The sequence below is a fragment of the Cheilinus undulatus genome, linkage group 11 (genome assembly GCF_018320785.1).
Source record: "Cheilinus undulatus linkage group 11, ASM1832078v1, whole genome shotgun sequence".
NCBI classification, from domain to species: Eukaryota; Metazoa; Chordata; class Actinopteri; order Labriformes; family Labridae; genus Cheilinus; species Cheilinus undulatus.
The window spans coordinates 49996977-50020393 of NC_054875.1; the positions used below are offsets into that span (position 1 = coordinate 49996977).

Consider the following 23417-nt stretch of genomic DNA (forward strand, 5'->3'; position numbering starts at 1 on the left):
AATGATCTTCTGGGGGCCAGACAGGAAGCTTCTGGGGGCCTGATATGGCCCCCGGGCCACCAGTTGATGATCAGTGTTTTAGAGAGTCATGCCTGCACTAGCAGAAGAGATACTAAACCTTTGAATTTGGTTATAAATCACTGTTATCAGGTACACACACAGAGTCGTATAATCATAAATGAATGAAGCTGAACTCAAACAGGTCAATTTAACCTTCTTTATTGAAGTAAAGGGTAGGAGAAGGAGCTAGGAAACACGTGTAGTGAAGGAGAGAAGGAAGGTCGTTGGGAGAGTATTGGGACGCGGCCCCCCTCAGGTAAACAGATGCTGAACTTTCTTCTTCTTTTGGGCGTGATTAAAGACCATAAACCGGGTCAAACAGGGTGATAAAAGTTGATATTTATACAGAGGATGTGCTGTCGGGATGTTACCAGGGTTCAGGGAGGAGAGCTGGGATCAGATGGAGCAGATTAAGGCGGTAAACTTTCACCTCTTTTATGTCCACATCACACGAACAACAAAGTTCCTGTTCTGTTAGCTGTTAGCTTCAGTTAGCATCGTTCCGTTAGCTCTCGGGGGTTTAGCCCGGGTTATTCTGTTTGCCCGGGTCAGCGTGGGTTCAGTAAGGACGGTACCGGGACATGTGGGCTTTAGTTTTTGTACTTTTTCGTTTTTATCTGGAGCCTCGTGAATAACGGGACCGTTAGCTCTGCGCCGCTAGCATACAGGCGGCTAACAGACAGTGGGTACAGTAAGAAGCTAACGGGGCTGCTCACCGAGTCATCGCTCGATTCAATACCGGGGACAGTGATCGATGTCCGGCTGTGTGAGCCGGCTCTGCTCGGTGTGAACTCACGGAGGATCCAACAGGTGCGTACGCAGGGTTATGAACGAGGTCAAAAGGTCAAACAGGTACACGAATGTACCAGAAGTGCTATTATTGTTATTATTATGTTATCAATGGTGCACTATCGCTGCCTGCAGACTGCTAAAGATTAAAAGATCTAAACAATTACGATGCAGTCAAATAATAATACAGATCCTTACAGCAGGTTGTAAATGTAGAGCAGCACATGACGTGTTTTATTTGTATCAGACAGGAGAGATGCAGCTCTATTTAAATATAAGTATAAAGTTTAGATAGAACTGCGACTAAACTTAGCACACAAAGTAACTTGCGTTTGCTGTAACAGTACTTTCTGGCAATTAATCTTATTCTGTTGGAAAGCCTGTTTATTTCCATTTTAAATGGTGCCAAACTTGTAAGGAACATGCATTTGTGGGATGAGCAGCAGAGCTGAGTATGAATCTTGTTTGAGCTTCTGGTACCCCCAGGTCCTGACAATCAGGTGTCTGATTGGTACCTGTTATGTTCAGTGATGAGTCCAGATTCTGTCGAACCATAGGGTCAAAGTGTGGAGAAGACAGTGAGGACGCTATGCTGATTGCACTGATAGAGTAACGTCTTTAGGTGGAGGCAGTGTGATGGTGTGGGGAGAAACGAGGCTTGTTATCACTGGAGCTAATCTCTAGATAAATATGGAGTTGAGATTCTGCAACCAGTCCCAGTCCCATATCTCCACAGTCTGGGACTGAACTCTCTCCTCCAAGATGACAACACTTGCCCCCACAGCGGGGTTTATCTGGGACTACCTCCAGAATTCAGGAGTGGAGAAGATGGGATGTTAAGCAGTCCTGACCTCAACCCCACTGACCTCTTGTGGGATCAGCACGGCCGTGCTGTTGGTGTCCGAATGACCAACACAACCACACTGGCTGACTGGTGACTAATGCTGGTGGAAGAAGGGGATGCCATGAGTGGGAGGAGCCAGGCTGTCGTAGCTGTGTATGGTTCTTCTACTGAGGCTCCCGTTTGTTCAGTGATGGAATTGTTAAATTACCAATATGTCTTGTTTCTTCACATTTCCTACCAATCCACCAAACAACAGTCAATGTTAGATTCAGCTGTTTGGACCAACCCACATACTCAGCTCTGCTCCTCATCCCAGAAATGCATGGTCCTTACAAATGTAGCCCCCTGAAAAGCAAATAAACAGGATTTACTACGGGGTAGGATTTACTGACAAGAAGCATTTTTACAACAAAGAAATAATCTACCAAACACTAATTTACTTACTTTATCTGCTAGGTCTATAAACTATCTGTCTGTTCAATTTATGTATAAATTTATTTATTAAACACTTATTAAGGCTGCATGGTGGTGCATTTAGTAACTATGTTACATTTGTGAATATAGCGCTTTTTAGAGACAATAGTCGCAAAGGTCGTCTCACAAACCCAATAATCAAAAGAATAAAACAATGATAGTAATGTCATCACCACACTAGCAGTAATAAACAACAATAGTAAAGACAGGTTATTAACAGATTATATGATTAGAAATGGCTTGAAACGCTCACCTCCAGTCTTAACGTGTGTAGATAAATATCAGCCTATTACAGCTGTACATATTGGCCCCTAGCAACCTTAACTTTCAGCCATAAATAATCTATATCATTCATAAATATCGGCCTATATCAGCCATAAATATTAGAATATATCGTCCATAAATGTTGGTCTAGATTGGTCGTGAATAGAGGCTGTAAATATCATTCTGCAGTAGCTGTAAAAGTTGGCAACAAATATTGGCCTATATCTGCTGTATATATTGGCATACATCAGCAAAATTATTGGCCCATATCAGCTTGTATTTGTGGAATTTTGCACTGAAATATCTATATTAATAAAATGACAACTACTCCTGCAATATATATGATTTTTTTGTTGAGGTCTGCAACAAACTTGAAATATTTCTATAAGTTTTCAAACTTAGATAAAAATCCTTCATTTTTAAAGTTGCATAGGGAAGTGTCTTGTAACAGCTGTCATGACAGAGTTTCTTAGACAAGTATGAAATATTAGTCATCGCTGTGGGAATGGACCACTATTATTCTCTGACATCAGCTGTATGTACTGTTGCCCAAGCTCACCCCTGAAACTCCATCCTAGCTCAGTTTTAGAGCTACGTTCAATTAAACTACACTCAGTAAGGTGTGTTACTTCATGGATGAATTTCACATAATGAGGGAGAAAAGCTGTTAAAAGTGGCCTTCCTGTTTAGCACTACAAGCATCTCACAAAGCATTCTTGGATGGCTTACAGTGTTAACCAGGAAGATCACTTTCAACAGCTTTTCTCCCTTGTTGCGTGAAATTCATCCAAAACATGATCTGCTGTTTGTTGAATACATGGCATGGTTTGTGTTTTTCTTAAACAGAGTCTTCACTTCAGAATGGGATTAAGCAGCAGAGGTGGGCGGGGCTTAGCTGCACAGCACACCTGTACTCCTTGTCTTTTGTTATTGTTTTGATTAAGACCCTCCTGGTGGTGGAATTTACATACTGTGTGTCTGATCAAATACAACAGTGCTGCAGTATTAAGTAATATGAGACTTAAATACACAACCGAAGTACAAAAACACTAAAATGTCATTTTTTAATTACTACATTAATGCCTATTTAAGTCTTGGTCTCCTGCTCTGGTCCATGATGGAGGACGACTGACGTTCACAGGATAAAATCCATATGGATAAACTGGTCCAGGCAGTGTGACCTGGTCTGGGTCATGGGACCTGGTCTGAGTGAGGGCTGTGTGTTAGTGATGTTGACACAGTGAAACATGTGACCCTGATCCTGTTAAAACCTGATTAATAACAAACACAAGTCAATGTAAACATACAGGACTGACAGAGGAACACGTGAAGTCCTACAGTCTCATAATGAACTACTATGAAAGTATTACAGTGTATATAGTGTATTTAGTAATGATAGGATCCAGTCCAATAAATACTGAGCTCATCTGTTAATCATGGCATCAAATGGTGAATTAAAAGTGACTGAAATAACTACCTGTTGAAGCATCTGAGCAGAGAATCTGCGGCTTTCTCTAAAGTAGAAATCAGTGCTTTCCTTCAATCCTAATAAACTGTTGAATTTGAGAACAATTGAACCTTGTGTCTCTATTGCATGCACAGTGAGGGTTGTAGCTCATCATTCAGTCCAGCAGAGGGCGCTCTGACCCCTTAACACTGTCAGCCCCATCAGCTACAGCCCTCCTGGAAATCAGTAATGTCTAATCAACAAGGACTATAACAATAAAATGAAAAAATTATGTCACAAATTGCTCCTGACCAATCAATTCTCAAAGCAGATTTAGCTGCTGGGTGTAGACGTCAACCCTTAAGACATGTTAGAAACTGTAGTAGGGCTCTGCTGGAATAAGACCAGGGAAAAGGATGAAGGAAATTCCAAAAACCATCTACTGTGCCTTTATTTTGGAGGGGTGGCAGGCCATGAATGGTTGGACTAACACTGATATTAAGTTGTTTGACATCATGCAGGTGTTCTCCTTCTCCACAGGTGGACCTTCATACGTCTTCAGCCATCATGTTGTTTCCATGACGACGTGGCTGGAGTCAACCGTGTCACGGTCCTCTGATTGGTCACCTGTCACCTGTCAGTCAGCATGCAGCTGACCTATCAGAAGCTCCCGGCCCAGCTGAGGCGGAGCTCCAAACTCAGGAAGCTGACGGCTGTGCTGCTCGCTGCCTACGCCGTCAAAAAGCTGAGCCCGTACGTCTGGAGGCGGATCCAGGTGAGAGACACGTGCATCCTTCTGTAAACACATATAATTATACCAACATGAAATCAGACTTGGATGATTGCTTTTGTGTTTGTTTTGTTTCCAGAGGGCTGCAGCAGGTAAACCCCTGGGTGGAGCTAACCTCCCTGTGGGAGGGGCCAGCTCGTCATCCAGCTCTGTGGAGAAAAATGGAGGAAACAAGAAGAAGAGATCTAGCAGGTGTGGGTTCTGTAGCAAAGCTCCTCTGCCATTACACCTTAGTGTATTCATGTTGATTCTGTGGTGGCGTGATATTTGGAGTACATTTGTGTTCATTCACACTGCATTATGGCGTTTTGGTGCACAAGAGAGCATGTCACAACAGGCGTTCCTGTTTCTGACACTGACTGGTTTTTATACTGTGCCAAAGCCCATGTCCTCGTGTGTGCCAGGGCCAAGGAAGTTTACCACGCTTGTGCACAGAACAGAGAACTCACATTAGTCACCCAAACAAGACTTCGGGGGTCAAATGCACTTGGGTGCGGTACGGATGACGAGTTAGCGTGCTCTTACTTTCAGGAGGCGTTTTCATTATGGCAGCTGGCACAGATTGGCTTTAAAGACAGCTTTAGTAAGCAAATGTCTAACATCACTCAACCAGTACTTCGTACAGTCGTCTTTTCAGATGAAAATGTGTCAGAATGCAGGATGAGTACCTCGCAGCATTGCTGCTCCTCTCTCTGCTGTCTGTCTGTCTGTATTTCCATCACTCTGACAGTCTCTGAAACAGGATTAAACCTCAGATGTCTGTATTCTCTCTGTGTACGCACAGGTCTCCAGCTGTGAACAGAGACTTTGTCCTCAGGCTGTCTCGTCTGTTGAAGCTCTTGTTTCCACGGTTACTGTGTCCAGAGATCGGCCTGCTGGTCCTCCACTCCCTCACCCTGATGTCCAGAACCTTCCTGTCCATCTACGTGGCTGCTCTGGACGGTCTGTCTGTCCTCCTGCCCGTCTTCGTGTCTGTCTGTCTGTTGACCTCGTACCCTTACTCATGGTGTCATTGATCAAACAGGTGTGATTGTGAGGTGCATTGTGCAGAAGGACCCTCAGGCGTTTGTCCTTCAGCTCTCAAAGTGGCTCCTCGTCGCTGTCCCTGCCACCTTTATCAACAGTGCCATCAGGTTCCTGGAAGGTCAGCTGACCCTCAGCTTCAGGAGCCGATTGGTCAATCACGCCTACCAGCTGTACTTCACCAACCAGGTTACACAAACACGCACAGGCCATCTGCATTGTTTTTGTGTGTTCAATGAGAGTTTTAATTTGTCACTTTTGGCTGTGTTATTAGACTCAGAGGAAATGAGGACAGCTTTAGTCATGTGATTAATCAGCTGTTTGCCTTGCATGGACAGGCTGTAAACATAAATACTGTCAGGAGAATTGTTGACACCCGTCTCTAGTTATGGCGTCTCTCTGTCTCCTTGCAGACGTATTATCGTGTCAGCAACATGGACGGCCGTCTGTCCAATCCTGACCAGTCTCTCACCGAGGACATCGTCATGTTTTCAGCCTCCATCGCTCACCTGTACTCCAACCTGACCAAGCCCATCCTGGATGTGGTGGTCACCTGCTACACCCTGCTGCGCACCGCCCAGTCCAAAGGTATTCTGACCTGTCTTAGTTCTGATACAACACAGGAGATGTATTTAGAGAGACAGTGTAAATGTTCTGGTGCTGATTTTTGCAGGTGCTAACACCACGTGGCCTTCCGTTATTGCTGGCCTGGTGGTGGCGCTCACAGCTAAAGTCCTACGGTCCTTCTCGCCTCGCTTTGGGAAACTGGTAGCTGAGGAGGCGCGCAGGAAAGGAGACCTGAGATACATGCACTCACGCATCATCGCCAATTCTGAGGAGATCGCTTTCTACGGAGGCCACAAGGTACAGAAAGCGACTGGAACTACTCCTTAAAAACAGCTCAAGACTGCGACTTTATAAAATAATCACAGCTTTAAACTACAACTACAGCTTTAAAGCACAAATACGGCTTTATATAAAATCCAGCTCTGATTTCATTGACATTAAAGGGTGCGTTTGATTCGTAGGTAGAGATGGCCCAGCTGCAGAGGAGCTACCGGTCTCTGTCGTCGCAGATCCATCAGATCCTCCTGAAGCGTCTATGGTATGTCATGCTGGAGCAGTTCATGATGAAGTACGTGTGGAGCGCGTCTGGTCTCATCATGGTCGCTGTACCCATCATCACCGCCACGGGATACTCCAAACACGGTAAAAAAAAAAAACCCACATATGCTAACACAGTAAACGCCTGCTCCTAAACTCAGCCTGACTTGTGGCCTGCGATGTCATCAGACTCTGAGGAGGTGAAGCAGGCGGCGATGGTGATGAAGGAGGAGGAGCTTGTGAGTGAGAGGACGCAGGCCTTTACCACAGCTAGGAACCTCCTCAATGCTGCCGCCGATGCCGTGGAGAGGATCATGAGCTCCTACAAGGAGGTGAGGTTCCCTCTCATGTTCGACTCCTTAGTCACATTTTACTGCCCTTGTCTCATCTACCTCATCATCTCTCTGGCTCCTCTTCCTCAGGTGACAGAGCTGGCAGGTTACACCTCCCGTGTGTCAGAGATGCTAGACGTGTTTGAAGATGTGAAGGACGGGATCTACCGCCGCTCTGCAGACGCAGAGGAGGAGCCAACGGTAGGAGGAGGAGGAGTTGTTCAGCACGGTCAGAGGGTCTGTGGGCCCCTGCAAATCAGAGGTGAGAGCAATAACCCCGCCCCCTCCTCCTGCAGCGGGAGAGTTCACTTCAAACCTAAAGTAGCTAAACTCTCAGACTGCTGAGAGGGCTGAGTACCTTCATATCTGTTTTTGCTTCTGGTAGCTTTGGTAAACCTTCTACTCCTGAACAAAGTATTTAAGGAGGGATATCAAGAAGATCTGTGCTGTTTATGTGTCTGCAGGTCAGGTGATCAGTGTGGAGAAGGGGATTCGCTGTGATAATCTACCAATCATCACACCGACCGGAGACGTGGTGGTTTCCTGTCTAAATATCCAGGTAGCACACAACCCCAGAGTCAGAGCAGGTGTATGCTGTAGTGTGTGTTGATGACCACATGGTGTCACTGTTGCTACGACAACAAAAGCTTTGTTTTTCTTTTATTTTAACTTTTACATGGTTTTTGTCATCAAAACCATGTAAAAAACATTTGAAAGGAAAAGTGTTTTTTAAAATATATATTTCTTTGTAAAAATTTTTTTTTTTTTTCAAACTAAGAAAAATTAACAATTAAACATGACTAAAGTAAAAATAAATAAACAAATGAATAACTGTTTGATTAGAAAAATGTACAATTTTGGGGAAAGAAATTAACGATATATTTAAATTTATAAGAATCAAATATATTTATTGAATAAAAATAAATGTTCAGTTGCAAAATTAAACATGTTATATAAAAAAAATTCTGATTAAAAATATATGTTTTTTAAGTCATAAAAATATTTAAGAATCTATTAAAAATTAAACAAGCACATATAATTAGGACTTTTTAAAATATTTTTTATTAGTTTTTTCAGTTGTTAAAACATTGATGATTCTATATTTTATCTAAAATTTATGAATATGTTGATGAAGTTATTAAATTAATTTCACAAATAAGATTTAAAAAATTCTATTTAACACTTTTCTATTTAAATTTTAATCAAAGCAATAAACATATTTGATTACAAATAAATATTTTAACAAAGCAGTAATAATACCAATTTAAAAAGTTTAACAAAATATTTAACAATTCATTTCGCTGAAATAAAATCAAAGTATATTTCATTAAAAAGGTTATAAATTAAAAATTTTATATAGTTTTTGTTACATTTTTGAATGGTTATATATTAAAATAACTTATTAAGTCAAACAAATAATTTATCAAAAATAAAGTAGCATATTTTTAAAAACTCACAAAAAACTCTCTATTTTTTATTTCAAAGTTTCCTGTTTAAAAAAATATACATGAAACATTAAATGAATTATGTATGTAATTAAAAACAAACATTTTAATACAAATAACTTACATTTTCCTGGGTTTTTTTTTTTTGAATACCTTAAATATTTTTTCAAGTGAATCCTTATTTGTATAACAAATTATTTGTACATATTTTATTTTGAAAAACTAAACATTGCTAATCTCCATCTGATGAATGAATCTGTCTGTTTTAAGATAAATCTCTGATGAATGTCTGTGCTGTTTTCTGATGCTCCAGTCTTCATTCTCTACAAACTATGGTGATGATGTCACTCTGTTACTGAGCACGCTCAGAGCAGCATCCCCTTTAATCTCTTTTTCCATCTCTTCATTTCTCATTCTCTGTTGAGGTCAAAGGTCAGAGCTGCTGCTCATTAGCATTTACACGCACACACAAAGCAGTGATTATAAAGGGCTGACTCACAGACAGGAAGTAAACACCACAGAAGAAGAAAACTCCTCTCTGTTGTCTGATCCCTGACCTTTGATCTCTGTGCTCTGAATGCTGCTCTGTGATTGGTCGGTTCTGTCAGAGAGTCGTTGTTCTGGAGTCACATGCATGGAGAGTTTTAACACGCTTTAACACGCTGTTGGTTTCTACACATGATGAAACCCATAAACCACACATTAAACACGTACATAGAAACAGACAGTGATCAGCTGTGACTCCGTCTGATATCTATACCAACTCTAAAATCACTGTAGACCCTCAGGGCTGAGCTCAGACTGAACACAACTGCAGTACTGGAGAAGAAGAATGGGGATGATTCAGCACCAGTAGGCCTGTCTCTGTGTGGGTCTCTCTCTCTGTATCTGTCTGTGTCTCTTTACTGATGCTGTTCCTGTGTTTTTAGGTGGATGAGGGGATGAACGTCCTGATCACTGGTCCCAATGGATGTGGTAAAAGTTCCCTGTTCAGGATCCTCAGTGGACTGTGGCCCGTTTATGGAGGAGTACTGTACAGACCAGAACCACAGCACATGTTCTATATACCACAAAGGTACCACAATACTGCATATAATACCACTAATACTACTGTAAATACTACTAATATACTACAGAACCACAGCACATGTTCTATGTACCACAGAGGTACCACAATGCTGCATATAATACCACTAATACTACTGTAAATACTACTAATATACTACAGAACCACAGCACATTTCTATGTACCACAGAGGTACCACAATACTGCATATAATACCACTAATACTACAATTAATTATGACTGATTTAAAATTCAGCGCCAGCACGTCTTTGTTTCATCATATTTTTTCCAAAATCATTTGCCCCCTCAAAGCATTTGATGAGACTACATTTTGATGATCAGATGCCAGTCAAATAGAAACTTTATTTCTACTAACAGTGACTGAGACAGAGAGAGCAAATAGGTCAGAGGTCATCATCATACAGTCAGGATTCAACAGATCACGGCTGCATCTTTACCTTAAAGCTGTTCCCAGGTAGATGGTAAAAAGTCACAGTGGATCAAACAAAAATGGGGTTGCAAAGATTAAAAGTGAACATCCTTTGAGAAATAGATCAAATTTCTGGAATGTAAAAGTCCAGCTTTAAGACATCATCAGACCATTGTGTGGATAATGGAGATTTATTTCTTGACTTTTACAGTACTTACATCCCTCTCATGTACTCTAATCCTGCTAATACTGGAAATACCACTATTTACTAGTTCTCCTGTCCAAGTAGAACCCAGACAGTGTAATAAGTACCGTGTTTTAACATGTAAATTGTCATTTCTGTGTGTATTATCAGGCCTTACATGTCAGAGGGAACTCTGAGAGATCAGGTGATCTATCCTGACTCTGTGGAGGACATGGTGCAGAGAGGAATCACTGATTCTGACCTGGAGGAGATCTTGGGGACGGTCCACCTGCTCTACATCCTGGACAGAGAGGGAGGTGAGTGTGTAAACGCAGAGGATGTAAAGTTTCGGATCCATCTAAGCACAATCAGAATCAAAGTTCACGAAAAACTCTGGTGAAAAACTCACAAAGTCTGGGAAAGTTAAAATCCCTAACCTCTCCAAGATTTCAGTTTTGTTCTCTGTAAACATCTAATAAACAGGGATTTGATTCTTCCAGATAAATGTGGTATTCCAGATGTTCTTTACTTTTGTTTTCTATCGCTGAATACTCTTCTGTGAGGTGTTGTAATACCCAGGTGATTGTATCTTATCTTAGTTTATCTATCATAGCTTAGCTTAGCTTATTTTATGACCTCTGCCAAGGAGGTCATGTGATCGACAGGGTTTGTTTGTTAGTTAGTTAGTTTGTTAGCAACATAACTGAAAAAGTTATGGACAGACTTTGAGGGAATTCTCAGGAAATGTCAGAAATGGCATAAGGAAGAACTGATTAGATTTTGGTAGCGATCAGGATCACCGTCTGGATCCAGACGGTGATCCTGATTCCTTACTATTGGGAGATGGGGCTAATGGCGTAGGTCTGCGCCCGTCGAGTGCTTTTCTAGTCTTATCTTGGCTTAGTTTATCTATCTTATTTTATCTTAGCCTATCTTGTCGGATCTTAGCTTATCTTTGCTTATCCTAGCCTATTTTAGCTTAGCTTAGCTTAACTTGGCTATCGTATCTTATCTTAGCTTACCTTACTTTGGCTTAGCCTAGTTTATCTTAGCTTATCTTATCTCATCTATCTTAGCTTATCCTAGCCTATTTTAGCTTAGCTTAGCTATCTTAGCTCAGCTTAGGTTGGCTGTCGTATCTTAGCTTAGCTTAGCTTATCTATCTTAGCTTAGCTTAGCTTAGCTCATTAATCTTAGCTTATCCTAGCCTATTTTAGCTTAGCTTAGCTATCTCAGCTTGGCTATTGTAGCTAGCTTAGCTTAGCTAGCTTATCTTACCTTATCTTATCTTATCTTGGCTAAGTTTATCTATCTTATTTTATCTTAGCCTATCTTGTCGGATCTTAGCTTATCTTTGCTTATCCTAGCCTATTTTAGCTTAGCTTAGCTAGCTTAGCTTGGCTATTGTAGCTTAGCTTAGCTATCTTAGCTTAGCTTAGCTTGGCTATTGTAGCTTAGCTTAGCTATCTTAGCTTAGCTTAGGTTGGCTATTGTATCTTAGCTTAGCTAGGCTAGTGTATCTTATATTAGCTTAGCTGTCTTAGTTTAGCTTAGCTTAGCTTTTGTATCTTAGCTCATCTTATCTTAGCTTAGCTTAGCTATAGTATCTTAGCTTAGCTATCTTAACTGGGCTTATCTTAGCTTAATTTAGCTAAGCTAAGCTTACCTGGCCTGTAGAGGTGAATCATGTATAAAAACCATCTTAATCAGGCTGTGATTCGTTGTTTAGGCTCATGCTAGTGTTTCTCATATGATCTTGGACTAAAGCTGCTTCAGTAGGCGGCAGGGAGCCACGTTAGTGCGTCTTCATATTCAGGCTGAGTCTGAACTTCAAAGTTGGAAACACTTTCAACCTCCAGCTAACAGCAGAGTAAACGACATCTTATTAAAGTTTGATTCAGCGTCATTCCTCTCTTTGTTTCCTCGTGTCTTCATAGCGAAGGCTGTACCCAGATGTAATACCAGCGAGGTTTTCTAACTGTACACAGACGCTTTGCTGCTCTCATGTCGCTGTTCAAACATCATACATAAATGATTCATACATGAGTTCAGTAATAATCTAAGCACCAGAGATGCTGCCTTCTTATTATTCTCAGCATTAATTTAGCGTGAACGCTGACTGTGACTCTTTGATGTGAGTGTGCTGTTGGTGAGAGGATTCACTGTAGAGTATTCAGCACCGACCATCCCCCGCCCGCAGCGTTAACCTGTACTTTCTTTTGATCATAGCCAGTGTGAAAACACTCTCCGGTAAGAGGAGGTGCAGGGTGAGCAGTTCTCCAGCTTTGAGAAGAGATCTGTGCCCTCAGACTCACCGTTTCTTCTCTGTCATCACTTAACAATGAATTATTTTGTCACACAGAAAACTTCAGGTAGAATCATAACGTCCTGTTTGTGTTTCAGGCTGGGAGGCGGTCAGTGATTGGAGGGATGTTCTGTCTGGAGGAGAGAAACAGAGGATGGGGATGGCTCGCATGTTCTACCATCGGTAAACATTTACTGACTGTTGACCAATCAGAGCTCAGGATCCGTTCATGTTTGCCGGTACTGATGAGAGTAATCTGTCCTCAACGGTGTTGGCCCCGCCCCTTTCTGGGTGAAAACATTCTAGTATAATAAATGGTGTTAAATAGGAAAGAACATTTTAAGGGTTAAGAAGCTCTAGAGAAGAAAACTGTAGTTTAACATTTATTAACCGCTAAAATCCAGTGTTTAGTGGCGAAACAAGGCCGTCACGTGACCAAAGACACTGACATCACATACCTGATATGTGTACTTTACCCATGTTAACTGTGTTAGAACTTCATACATGTGAAGGATCTGCTAACAGGCAGACTGTGGCTGCTGTCAGAGACAGATATAGATGAGGATCAGGGCCGGGGGTGAAAAAAAAATAATGCACTTCAAAAATAAAGCAGAAATAATGAGAATAAAGTCAAACCTGACTAGACTCTAACTAAAAGCAGATCTCTATGAACAGGCTGGTATTGATGAACTTGTGGTACTAGATTTCAGAACTGGATTTCACAATGAAGAGATTTTTTTCTGTTTTAGCTCATAAACTTGGTGTGATGTCAGTGCTACTCATTATTTCGACATAAGCCGGCTGCGCTTTGCTCCACGGAGCCATGGTTTTATTCTGACTGATGGTGAGGGACCTCAGACTCTGGAAGCGTGTCCATAGCTCTGTGCACTCCTTATCGGTTTGAGACAAGAGGTCAGAGTTCGGGGAGAACTGTGAGTTCATACGGGAATAATTTGTCAGCATCAGCTGATCATTTTGCCTTGATGGGGCAGATTTTTATTATCATTTAAATTTATTTAACCAGGAAAAACCTCATTGAGATTAAGAATCTCATTTACAAAAATGTCAACAAAGATATAAAAATAAAAACAAAGACATTAAAATCACAGAAAAGAAACAAATCCAGAGTCACAGAGCAGATTGTCATCAGTTAAAACATCTACAACGTGATCCATCATCCTCCGATTACTTCAGTCTACCTTTAAAAAGACTTAAAGAGAACAGCTCATCAAGAAAGAAGGTCCCCTGTAGCAGCAGGATCAGCAGTTCATTCTGATATGATTCCATGATTTTATTGCTTCTGCCATGACTGAGTACATTAGGCAGTTAAAAGGCTGCAAAGGAGGTGTGGTTTCATGTAAAATTCTGTGTTTAAATTCTGTGTTAACTTTTCCTCATCAATGGTGCTGTGGTAGCTCTGTGACCCTAAATTACCCGAAATTATACCGGTACAGTGATTTATGATTGAAGTCTGTGCATTGTGGTGTATTTTAAATTTGATCAGGTATTTTCAGTGTTTTTCTGGCATTTTGGATTGATCTGCTCTGCGTGGATTGATGAGGTTTGGAGGCGTACATCGCTGAACATAGACCTGCAGTATATGTGCTTTAAAGACGACGGCCCAGTTGAAGGTTGGGGTTCAGAAAACGCTTCATCAACTGAGGGTTTTTCATTTTGTTCAGCTGCCAACCTAGAGTGGTGTGCCCTCATTAGGGTTGTCATGCTGCGTTGACCTTTGACCTTTTGTCTTTAAACTCACAGTCTGCATTAATTTTGACTACCCCTGTCAGAGTGGGATGAAGCCCTGCTTCTTTTAGTTTCTGATGCACCTCCTATGAAACAAAGTTGAGCGGTGCTTCAGGGACGTGTCAGAGCTGGACCGGGGCTCAGGCAGTGGAGCTGCTCTGATTGACCAGAGAGGGAGCAATTTACTCCAGTTCGACTCTCTGGTGGATCACAGTCTAGCTGTTGTATGTGTAAATTGGAGGTTATGTTGTTAAGGCTCTGGCTCCCACTGCTGTCAGTCGTGAATGTGGCTGTTTAGTAGCTGACTTTACTCTTAACATGTCTCTGTAGTTTGATTTTTACATGAGGTTAATAACTCTTCTTTTAGTCGGCTTTTTTCCATAATTGGAGTTTTCTGATTGCATGTAAACGTACTGTCTCTTTAACACATGTACACCTCTCTCTCTCTCGCTCTCTCTCTCTGTTTGGTTGATCACCCAGTCCTCGCTATGCTCTCCTGGATGAGTGTACTAGTGCTGTGAGCATCGACGTGGAGGGAAACATCTTCCAGGCTGCAAAGGATGCTGGGATAGCCTTGCTGTCAATCACACACAGACCCTCCCTATGGTCAGTACACACACACACACACACACACACACTCACACAGAGTTATACTCATTTATTAGCTCAGTATTAATGATGAACAGATCTGACTTTTCAACCTCCTCTGGGTCAGGATCAAACCGTTATCCGGTACCTGAACTGGATCAGAGCATCCTTACTCAATGAGTGTTTCTCTGTTTGTCTGATTGTGTTGTAAACTCAGATGTCTCTAAGGTAGGATGGGGGATGTTGTGTTGTTCCTGCAGGGGGCTGCAGAGCTCTGACATACCTCTCTCTCTCTCCTCAAACAGGAAGTACCACTCTCACCTGCTGCAGTTTGACGGAGAAGGAGGATGGAGGTTCGAGCCTCTGGATGCCTCCACTCGCCTCTCTCTGCAGGTGGGTCCAGCTGTGTTTCCTGTTAGAAATGATGTTATATGTTTATAAAGTCACCCAAACAACAGAACTTAGGTTTGAACGTTTCAGTCATTATGACCAAACAGTTTATTTGTAAAGCAGAAAAACAGAGAGCAGAATGAAAGGAACCCATCATTCTCCATCAGTGTTTGTGTTCTCTCCTTGTGCTGCAGTTTCAGTAAAACTTTATTTAAACTCGCTGTCATGACACCTTTCATCCTGCAGGAGGAGAAGCAGCGTTTGGAGGATCAGCTGTCGGGGATTCCCAAGATGCAACAGCGGCTGAGCGAGCTGTGTGTGCTGCTGGGGGAGAGAGAGGGGGAGGAGGGGGTGTGACGCACACATTTACACACAGTATGAACATCAGGTCATTCTACCTTTAGAAAAACTTCAACACAACGTGGAGTCAGTGCTGGCATCAGCTGATAACTCTGTTGCCATGGTGATCTGCCAATCAGACGCTGACGAGCGATGCCACACGTGACTCACCCTGCTATAGAAATCTACACGTAGATGCTGCATGGGCTGCTATTGTTTGCTGGAGAGATGCGTCACGCAGGCGCCATGTTTCAGAGGTGCAGACTCGTCTGATGATAATGATAATAACTTTATTTGTATAGCACTTTTAAAAACAGGGGTTTACAAATGTGCAAACATTAGAAGAAAGCATAAAAACAAAACAGCAAGAACCAAAGCCCCCAGAAAACCAGTAAACCCAAGCTAAGATAAATGTAAGTCTATGATGGCGGGAGGTCTGTCCACGATTTAAATAACTGCAACTCTGAAAAACGAACCGATTTCAGAGTTTGTTCTGTCACTAACATCAGATATGACTTTATGATCCAGGATACCTGAACTACTGAAAAATACAGGTGAAAAGGTGGTAACAAAATGCTTTATCTAACATCCAACAAGATCCAGGCATTCAAGGATTCCCTGGATGCGCCACTGAGGGTTTGCACATCCAGGGTCTTAAAAAGTGTTTAAAGTAAGGGTGAAAAGGTTCATGTATTCGTACCATACCGATTCACTATGGGCCTCTCGGGACGGAACAGACGTGTACCGAACGAATACATGTGGAGCGAAGCTCACATAGAAAGACAGAAAACCAGAGATCAACTCGCTGTCACACTGTCCTGGCAACCACACAACCACAGCGACGACCGCAACAGCCTGAATGTTCCCAGATAACAATGTCCTGTTTAGGAACTCTTTGTTTCCCAGTAAAATACAACAGTGGACAAAGACAACAACAGTAGCGCTGACATTGTTCAGCAGCTGTGTCGCTGACAGCACGTCGTCCAGCGGGCCAATCAGAGCGTTTGAAAAGGCTCCCCTTAAATAAGAACGTCACTGTAACGAGGAGGAACAACAAAGTCTTACCAGCCAGTTATGAACTTCCTATTTAAGATCGTTTTTATTTTAACACTGGTGCTCTGGCTCTGTGAATCAAATTAGTTTTACCTTCAACTGTCAGCCCTAGAGGGCGAGGAGAGGAGACTCCATCATGTCTGCAGCTGCGTCATAGGTAAAGTTATCCTCAGATTTCACACGGCTCTAACCTCTTTATCCACCAAGATGGGCTGTGAAAAGTTCTCCCAGACTTTGTAGTGGGTCCCATTAGTTAAAAAAGTAATCCAGTGCTGAAGTCCATGTTGAAATCAGAAGGATTGATGCTAATTAGCATACTTAACAAGCTAACACAGTTGGATGATGATGTGTTCAAGTTAGCTGGGAAATTTTAGAGTTTAAAGAATGGGTATAAATATGTCAATATATCAATTAAAATAGCCTAGTAATTCAACAATGTATTTATTTATTAACATTTTTAATCATTGAAATAGAACCTTTGGAAGGAGGTTTCTGCATTATTAATAGTTTAAATGTAATTTATTCAGCCTATTTATTTTAATACAATGTAATAAAATAAATATTTAAATATTTATCTGCTTCAATTACTGTACTGAAGACGTGCCGAACCGTGACCTCAAAACCGAGTTATGTACCAAACCAAAATGTTTCTGTACCTTTACACCCCTACTTTAAAGTTTATAGATCAGTTTAGCAAAAACAAATGCTTCTAAAAAAAGCATTAAAACCTCTTGAATGCAAGACCATAAGGTGTTAAATTTTTAACTCATTTTTATTTGTTAAGATTCATCTAAAGAGGCTGTGGGCTTTGGCTTTTACATTTCGTTTTAATAACAAGTCAGATTCTGATGAAACACCACCTGATCTGACATCAGTCTGAACACATGTTCATGTTCTGACCTGTTCGCCTCGTTTAAGCTCTTCTGTGACTCTAGCTAGCAGTTTAACTATGATGTGTGCACACAGGTGAGAGGCACATGCAAGCTTGTAGAGAAGTGTTTGATGGAGATGGTTCTGAAGCTGAGACTTTTAGCAGTACTTGTTAACATTTTATGGGATTTTGCGGACAAAAAGCAGCTTTGCAATGAAGCTTTTGCTCTGTGTGATACTAGCATAGAGCCTGTTAATGTTAGCACAGTTAGCATCTCAAAGAAAGCTTTGTTAACTGTATCACCAATGTAATTAGGGCCCGAGCACCGACCTCAGAGCGAGAGCCCTATTGTATCTAAAGGAATTCATTTCATTCATTAGGGCATCCAAATCTATTATTTATAATAAAAATATATAATTATTATTATATTGTGTCAATCAGGACACAAAAATGACACAACTGTACTTTTAAACATCCAATTCGCTTCAGTATTAAAATGTAGGATCAGGGTCTGCCTCTACAGATTTCAATGTTCATTTCATGATTTTGCTTTAGCGCCACCTACTGTAACAGGCCAGTAGCACACTGAAAATTCAATGTCCAATATTTTTAAAATTGTACATGATAAAATGTCCTGCCCTGATCCCATCCGCTTATCAGCTTCCTTTGTCACACTGCCACCTACTGTTGGGGAGGAGTATGACCTTATACACAAAGTGCACCGTGCTGATCTTTTTTTAATGAAGGGATACACAAAGGAGGATTTACGTAGTCTTTCTGCCATGCTGCAGCACACTGCACAGATTTGCTAACACCTGACTTTTTCCACACACATGGTTAGTTGGGCCCCGATGTGCGCCAGGGGCCAAGGGCCCTTCAGAGCTGCTTGCGGCCCTAGGTGGGTCATGAAATACATTCAGAGGGTCTTAAGAAGTACTAAGTTTGATGTCAGATTTTCCGTATATATTCTGGGTATGCCATCAGGAGGCCAGAACTGTACAGGACCAAGGCTGATGCTGTGAATTGCTGACAGTGTATGCTCCCATACCTGACCTAGAGGTAGCAGGGATTCTGGATAGAACACACATTTGTATTTTAAAGGCCAAATTCAGCTCATGGCTGAGGTTATTAATTATGTACACAGGCAGTTTGCATTTACATTAGAAAATAAAAATCTGTTTTTTGAGTAAATTAGATAATAAGAGTCAGAGTTACAAAAGAATAAAGAATAAGAAAAATATTTGCCCCGAGCGTCTAATTTAAAATTGTGGATCGACCTTCGCCATCATAAACTTAAATTCATCATCAGACCCCACCACCCCTCTTCAACATGGCACCCTGTCAATCTGAGAAGCCTGAATGCTGCATTTACATGCAGATATCTATGTCAGTCTGCACAGTGATGTCATCAGTGATGTCATACTTCCTTATATAGAAATATAAACTGTATGGATCTTAGATTTTATTGATAAAATTATAAATCATTTCAATATTTAGTTTTATTTTGAAAGTGTCCGTCCTCATGTTTTAGTATTTTAACTTTAACAAACTGAGTTTTAATTTGTAGGAGAACTAACTCCGACCCTGCTTCCTTTAGATTCTAACATCTGTGCTGGGTAGGACGCTTGCCCAAATTAACGATACGCTGTCAGTGACGACCTGCAGAGGGCGCTCACTTTCCTTTCTCTTATGCAAAAAACATTTGTATTCCAGCTTCCATCAGCAGGTGGCAGCAGTGTTCACAAAGTGCCTTCTCAGCTTAAAAGAAAAGAACATGTCCTTCCTATGCAACACTAGATAATCACAGAAGTTTGATCCAAGCGTTACGCTGTGCCAGTTCCTTTTTGCTGTGATGTTTAATGCCAACCTTAGAGACATTAGTGAAAAAGGCGGAAATGAGAGGAAAGTTGAACAAGAGGAGAGCGAGGGCTTTCTTCCCCAGAGGAGGCGATGGATGCCTTCGGTCTTATCTCCTACGTTTGACTTCGCCTTGACGGACTTCTAGGCTCAAATTTACTCTGCCACTGTAGCTTCAGGTAATTGCCACTGCCATGCCGCCGTAATGCTCTGAACCTAGCTTAAAGAATGGCGGATGGGTAGTGTTATGACTGTTTGTAGGTGTTTAACAGGGAGTTAGAGGTGGAGGCTGAGAGTAAGAGCCTTAGAGCTTAAGCACTAGCCGAGTGTTCCCTCCCATCAGGAGTGTTGATAGGATGATCTTAGATCATGAAGACATAAATCCAGGCTCACTCCCCTCTCTACTTCTGCTTCCTGACTGAGAGCTGAGATGAAAGCAGAACCTAAGATGTAGTTCATAGAAAACTCTTAACTGACCTACATGGAGCAGCTTTGTGGTTTTCTGAACAGCCTGGGTGTGAAAGAAGAAGTATATCTGCAGCATCTTTACAAAGTTTGCAGACATCCTGAAGGGTGAGAGTCAAACTGAGGTACTGATGTAATACCTTTATTTTAACTGATATTATTCAGTGTTTTACCAGGTCATTAAGACGCCTCTCCAGCTCTCCATTCAAGGCTCAGGCTACCTGTCATAATAACAGAATAATGAGGAAACTTTTAACACCAGAGCCTCTTTAAAAAACATGTTTTAAAAGCATTGTCGTTGATTTCCATGCATGCAGCTCAGAGTGATCTCAGTCTGCAGCAGACGTGAGTGTGACGCTAATGTCCCCTTTGAGTCCATTAAACATTTCCCTGACGGCTTCATGAATAAAAATCCAGATAACACTGAAAATAAAGTTAAATCAGTATTTTACTGCATGACCATGCATTACTGGAGATAATCCCAGTTTGGATTAGATTTAAATTAGCTCGTTTTCTCATTCTTTTCAGTCAGTATTCAAAGTTAAAGTAACTCCATCATAAAATTACACATGGATGAACAGGGTGTTTGCATAAAGCTTCAGCTGTTGGACTTCTGCTGTAAAATAAATATCACTGTGAAAATGTGCCTGATTAAAATTAAAATAGATTAAAAACAAGTGAATTGTAATTTAAAGTGGTGCAGATAACGCACAAAGTTGTTCAATAAAACAGCAGAATGCAGGGAGCTAAAAATGTTTGGCGCTTAAATATTCTGGGTTGAAAACCCTCAGAGCCCCCTTGGCTTGATGGTGCCAACTATGAAATAACAGATATTTAGATATTTCATCCACTAACAGGTTGGTGCAGAGGAAAACGAAAAAATAGACTGACTTGTAAAGACAATATTTTTGCATTTTAAAATAATCAGAAAGAGTTTGACTTTTTATCTCAGATTTTGAGTTTTGAACTTATCATGTTGACCTTTTAATCTCAGAATCATTTAGGTTGACAGTCAATGGTTAAATATTGACCCTGTTAGACCCAAATTCAGAATCCGGCCCCTGCTGTGACTGAGTTTGACACCCCTGTTTCAGAGAATCTAAAGTTTGATTCCTGCTTTAGTGCTTTTGAGCCTCTTTAAACTGGGGGACGTCTGGTTGTGTGGTTTTGTTCCTCTTGTGTCAGTCAGTCAGTAAAGTTCAGGAGGAGCGTCCAGCCTCACTGATGAATAACGTTTAAACTATGAGACCGTTGAAGCTACTGTGTTGCACCTGTTAGAGCGAGTCTCTGAGGTATTCAGGCAAACATTCAGAAACTGTGCTAAAGGTGCCATCAGACATTTGTAGCACTGATAGCATCTCATAGGAACGGCCTGTTTAGCTCTATTTTCATCCAGAAAGTGGAAATAAGTTGTCTGTCAGGTGGACGTGGATCGTAGCACTGAGGTCTGTCCACACCAAGCAGGAATGATTACCTCATGGTGTCTGAATACCCAGCACAGATGTTAATGTGAGGTGTAAACAGGTTGTTCGGTACTTCACTTCCTGTTCAGAAGCTCAGCAAACATCACAGACAAACACTCAGACAGTCAGCTGTTCGGGATGGATCCAGCCAATCAGGCGGAGACTTTCAGAGGTCACGACACGATTGAAAAATCTTTGTAGTTTTTACAGTCGAATGTTTTTACTGAAGCTGCTTTACTGGAAGAATTTAAATTAAAATATAAATGTTTTATCATCAATCAGAGTTTAATCAGCTGATTAATAATCAAAATAGCAATATTTTACTGAAAATGTTTAATATGTATGATCATGGCACAAGATGATTTTTGTGTTTACAAAATAAAAGATAAAAAATACACCTGTTGTGTGTTGCTTTTCAAAATAAAGTGACAGAAAAGAAGCATGAGATGTTTCAGAATAAGAGTTCAAGTGTTTCAGTTTGTTATAGCTCATGTGATTAAAAATCTTTTTTTATTAAGTTTTGTTGTGATCAATTATTCGTTCAACCTTTATTTGTATATCGGCTTTAAACAATCCATAACCAATCATGCTTGACGTAAACTTTCATATGAATACCATCAAACTGCCGGGGACGTTCACGCCCATTCTTGATTTAAGCACACAGGCTTGGGTTTTGTTTGTGTTGATTTGGCGCCCCCTGTGGTCAGAGATGCCTTTTTTAAAGATTTATTTTTGGGCCTTTTCGTGCCTTTACTAGATAGAGAAGGACAGTGGATAGACTCAGAAACAGGGAAGAGAGTGGGGAGAGACATGCGGGAAATGGTGTGCGCCTTGACCACTCGACTACCGGTGTGCCCTGTACCTCACTTTCTGAGGGCTTCTAACCAACACCTGTATCCTAGGCTGTAAAATATGGAGTCATTATTGCTGCAAATCCTAAGAGCACATGTTGAAGTTTTAAGTTGACAACATATGTTGAAACCTATGAAAACAAGAAGATGGATGGTCCAGGACACTTTTGAGAGGAAGAACAGGAAATTTCCATCAAGAAAAACCCAAAAAATGTGAAAAGAAGACCTCAGTCTCAACTACAACTCCTGGCTAGCTTAAAAGCTAACAACAACTGCCAGTAACTGCTGGGACACTACCTGATCAACAGGAGACTACTGAATGCTACCTACTGAGGTAGCACGAGGCGGCACGTACGAACGCAGTGGCCCAGCGTTCCATCACTAGAGCAAAACAAAGCCCTACACTCATACCAGAACTGATGGCATGCCCACGGAGTTTACATCTTTCCCGACGGAGATTATCCGGAGAATGGGGCGCTCGGAGACTGAAAGGAGGAGGACGTGGAGCCGACGGCGTTGTGCGAGAAGGTGAAAGTGGGGTAAACAAGCTGGGCTGCAGGCTAGGCTAAGAGCTGCCCCACACAAACCCCTACCAAGCGTCTTTCTCCTGGGTGCCTGCTCCCTCGCCAGCAGGATTGATGACGTGAAGCTGTGGATTTCTGACCACCGCTTGGACCACTGTGTTTGCTGCTACAGAGGAGACTGCCAAACGTAATTTCGTTGCATTTCTACAATGCCATGACAATAAACGACTATCTATACTGCCTCCTTGTGGTTGGATTTCTCTGTTTTGTGCTCAGAATGTCTGCTTGCTCTCAAATCTTTCGTTGCTTCCACAAATTTCCTGTGCTGGTGCTCAAATCATTCTCTCATCCGGATACTCTGAACTTTCTCCACACGTGCTCAAAACTTTATCTATGCACATATAAAACTTCTCTAACCTGACAAACCTGGGAAAGCTTCAATAGGAAACATTTGAGAAAAGGCAGAGGCTTTGAAAAAAACTCGGAGTGTGATTGGATGAACGTCACAACCAGTAAATATATCAAAAACAACAACTTGACAACAAGAGCAATGATTTTTGAGGACAGTTACAATTAAGAACACAGGCATTGTTCATAGGATTCTCGCTGACTGGTGAACAAAATGGAACAAAAAGCTTTGAATGAAACCAGTTCAGCCATTTTCAGTTCAGTCTGTATCGTGTTCCAGGCGGTGGGGGCAGCATAACAAAAAG

At 41.4% G+C, this 23417-nt stretch overlaps 1 protein-coding gene across 2 annotated transcripts; it reads left to right on the forward strand.

Moving 5' to 3' along the window:
• Positions 1-309: 309 nt before the first annotated feature.
• abcd1 (ATP-binding cassette, sub-family D (ALD), member 1) lies at positions 310-21846 on the forward strand. 2 transcript variants are annotated; one of them, XM_041798919.1, is made up of 17 exons: positions 310-870; positions 4419-4653; positions 4748-4860; positions 5453-5610; positions 5693-5880; positions 6105-6279; positions 6365-6555; positions 6720-6900; positions 6985-7127; positions 7218-7389; positions 7592-7686; positions 9502-9647; positions 10424-10569; positions 12656-12740; positions 14784-14909; positions 15197-15284; positions 15528-21846. In XM_041798919.1, the coding sequence occupies exons 2-17, from the start codon at positions 4525-4527 to the stop codon at positions 15636-15638; spliced, it is 2247 nt and encodes a 748-aa protein (XP_041654853.1). In that variant the 5' UTR covers positions 310-870; positions 4419-4524; the 3' UTR covers positions 15639-21846. The 2 variants fall into 2 exon arrangements, with proteins under 2 accessions (XP_041654853.1, XP_041654854.1); XM_041798920.1 differs by having other exon boundaries at positions 310-478.
• Positions 21847-23417: the final 1571 nt, after the last annotated feature.

Bases quoted from the DNA above. Each gene is read 5' to 3' on its own strand.
- abcd1 (XM_041798919.1), top strand. From the start codon at position 4,525: ATGCAGCTGACCTATCAGAAGCTCCCGGCCCAGCTGAGGCGGAGCTCC. The intron at 4,654-4,747 runs GTGAGAGACACG...TTTTGTTTCCAG, and splicing joins ACGTCTGGAGGCGGATCCAG to AGGGCTGCAGCAGGTAAACC. The intron at 9,648-10,423 runs GTACCACAATAC...GTGTATTATCAG, and splicing joins ATGTTCTATATACCACAAAG to GCCTTACATGTCAGAGGGAA.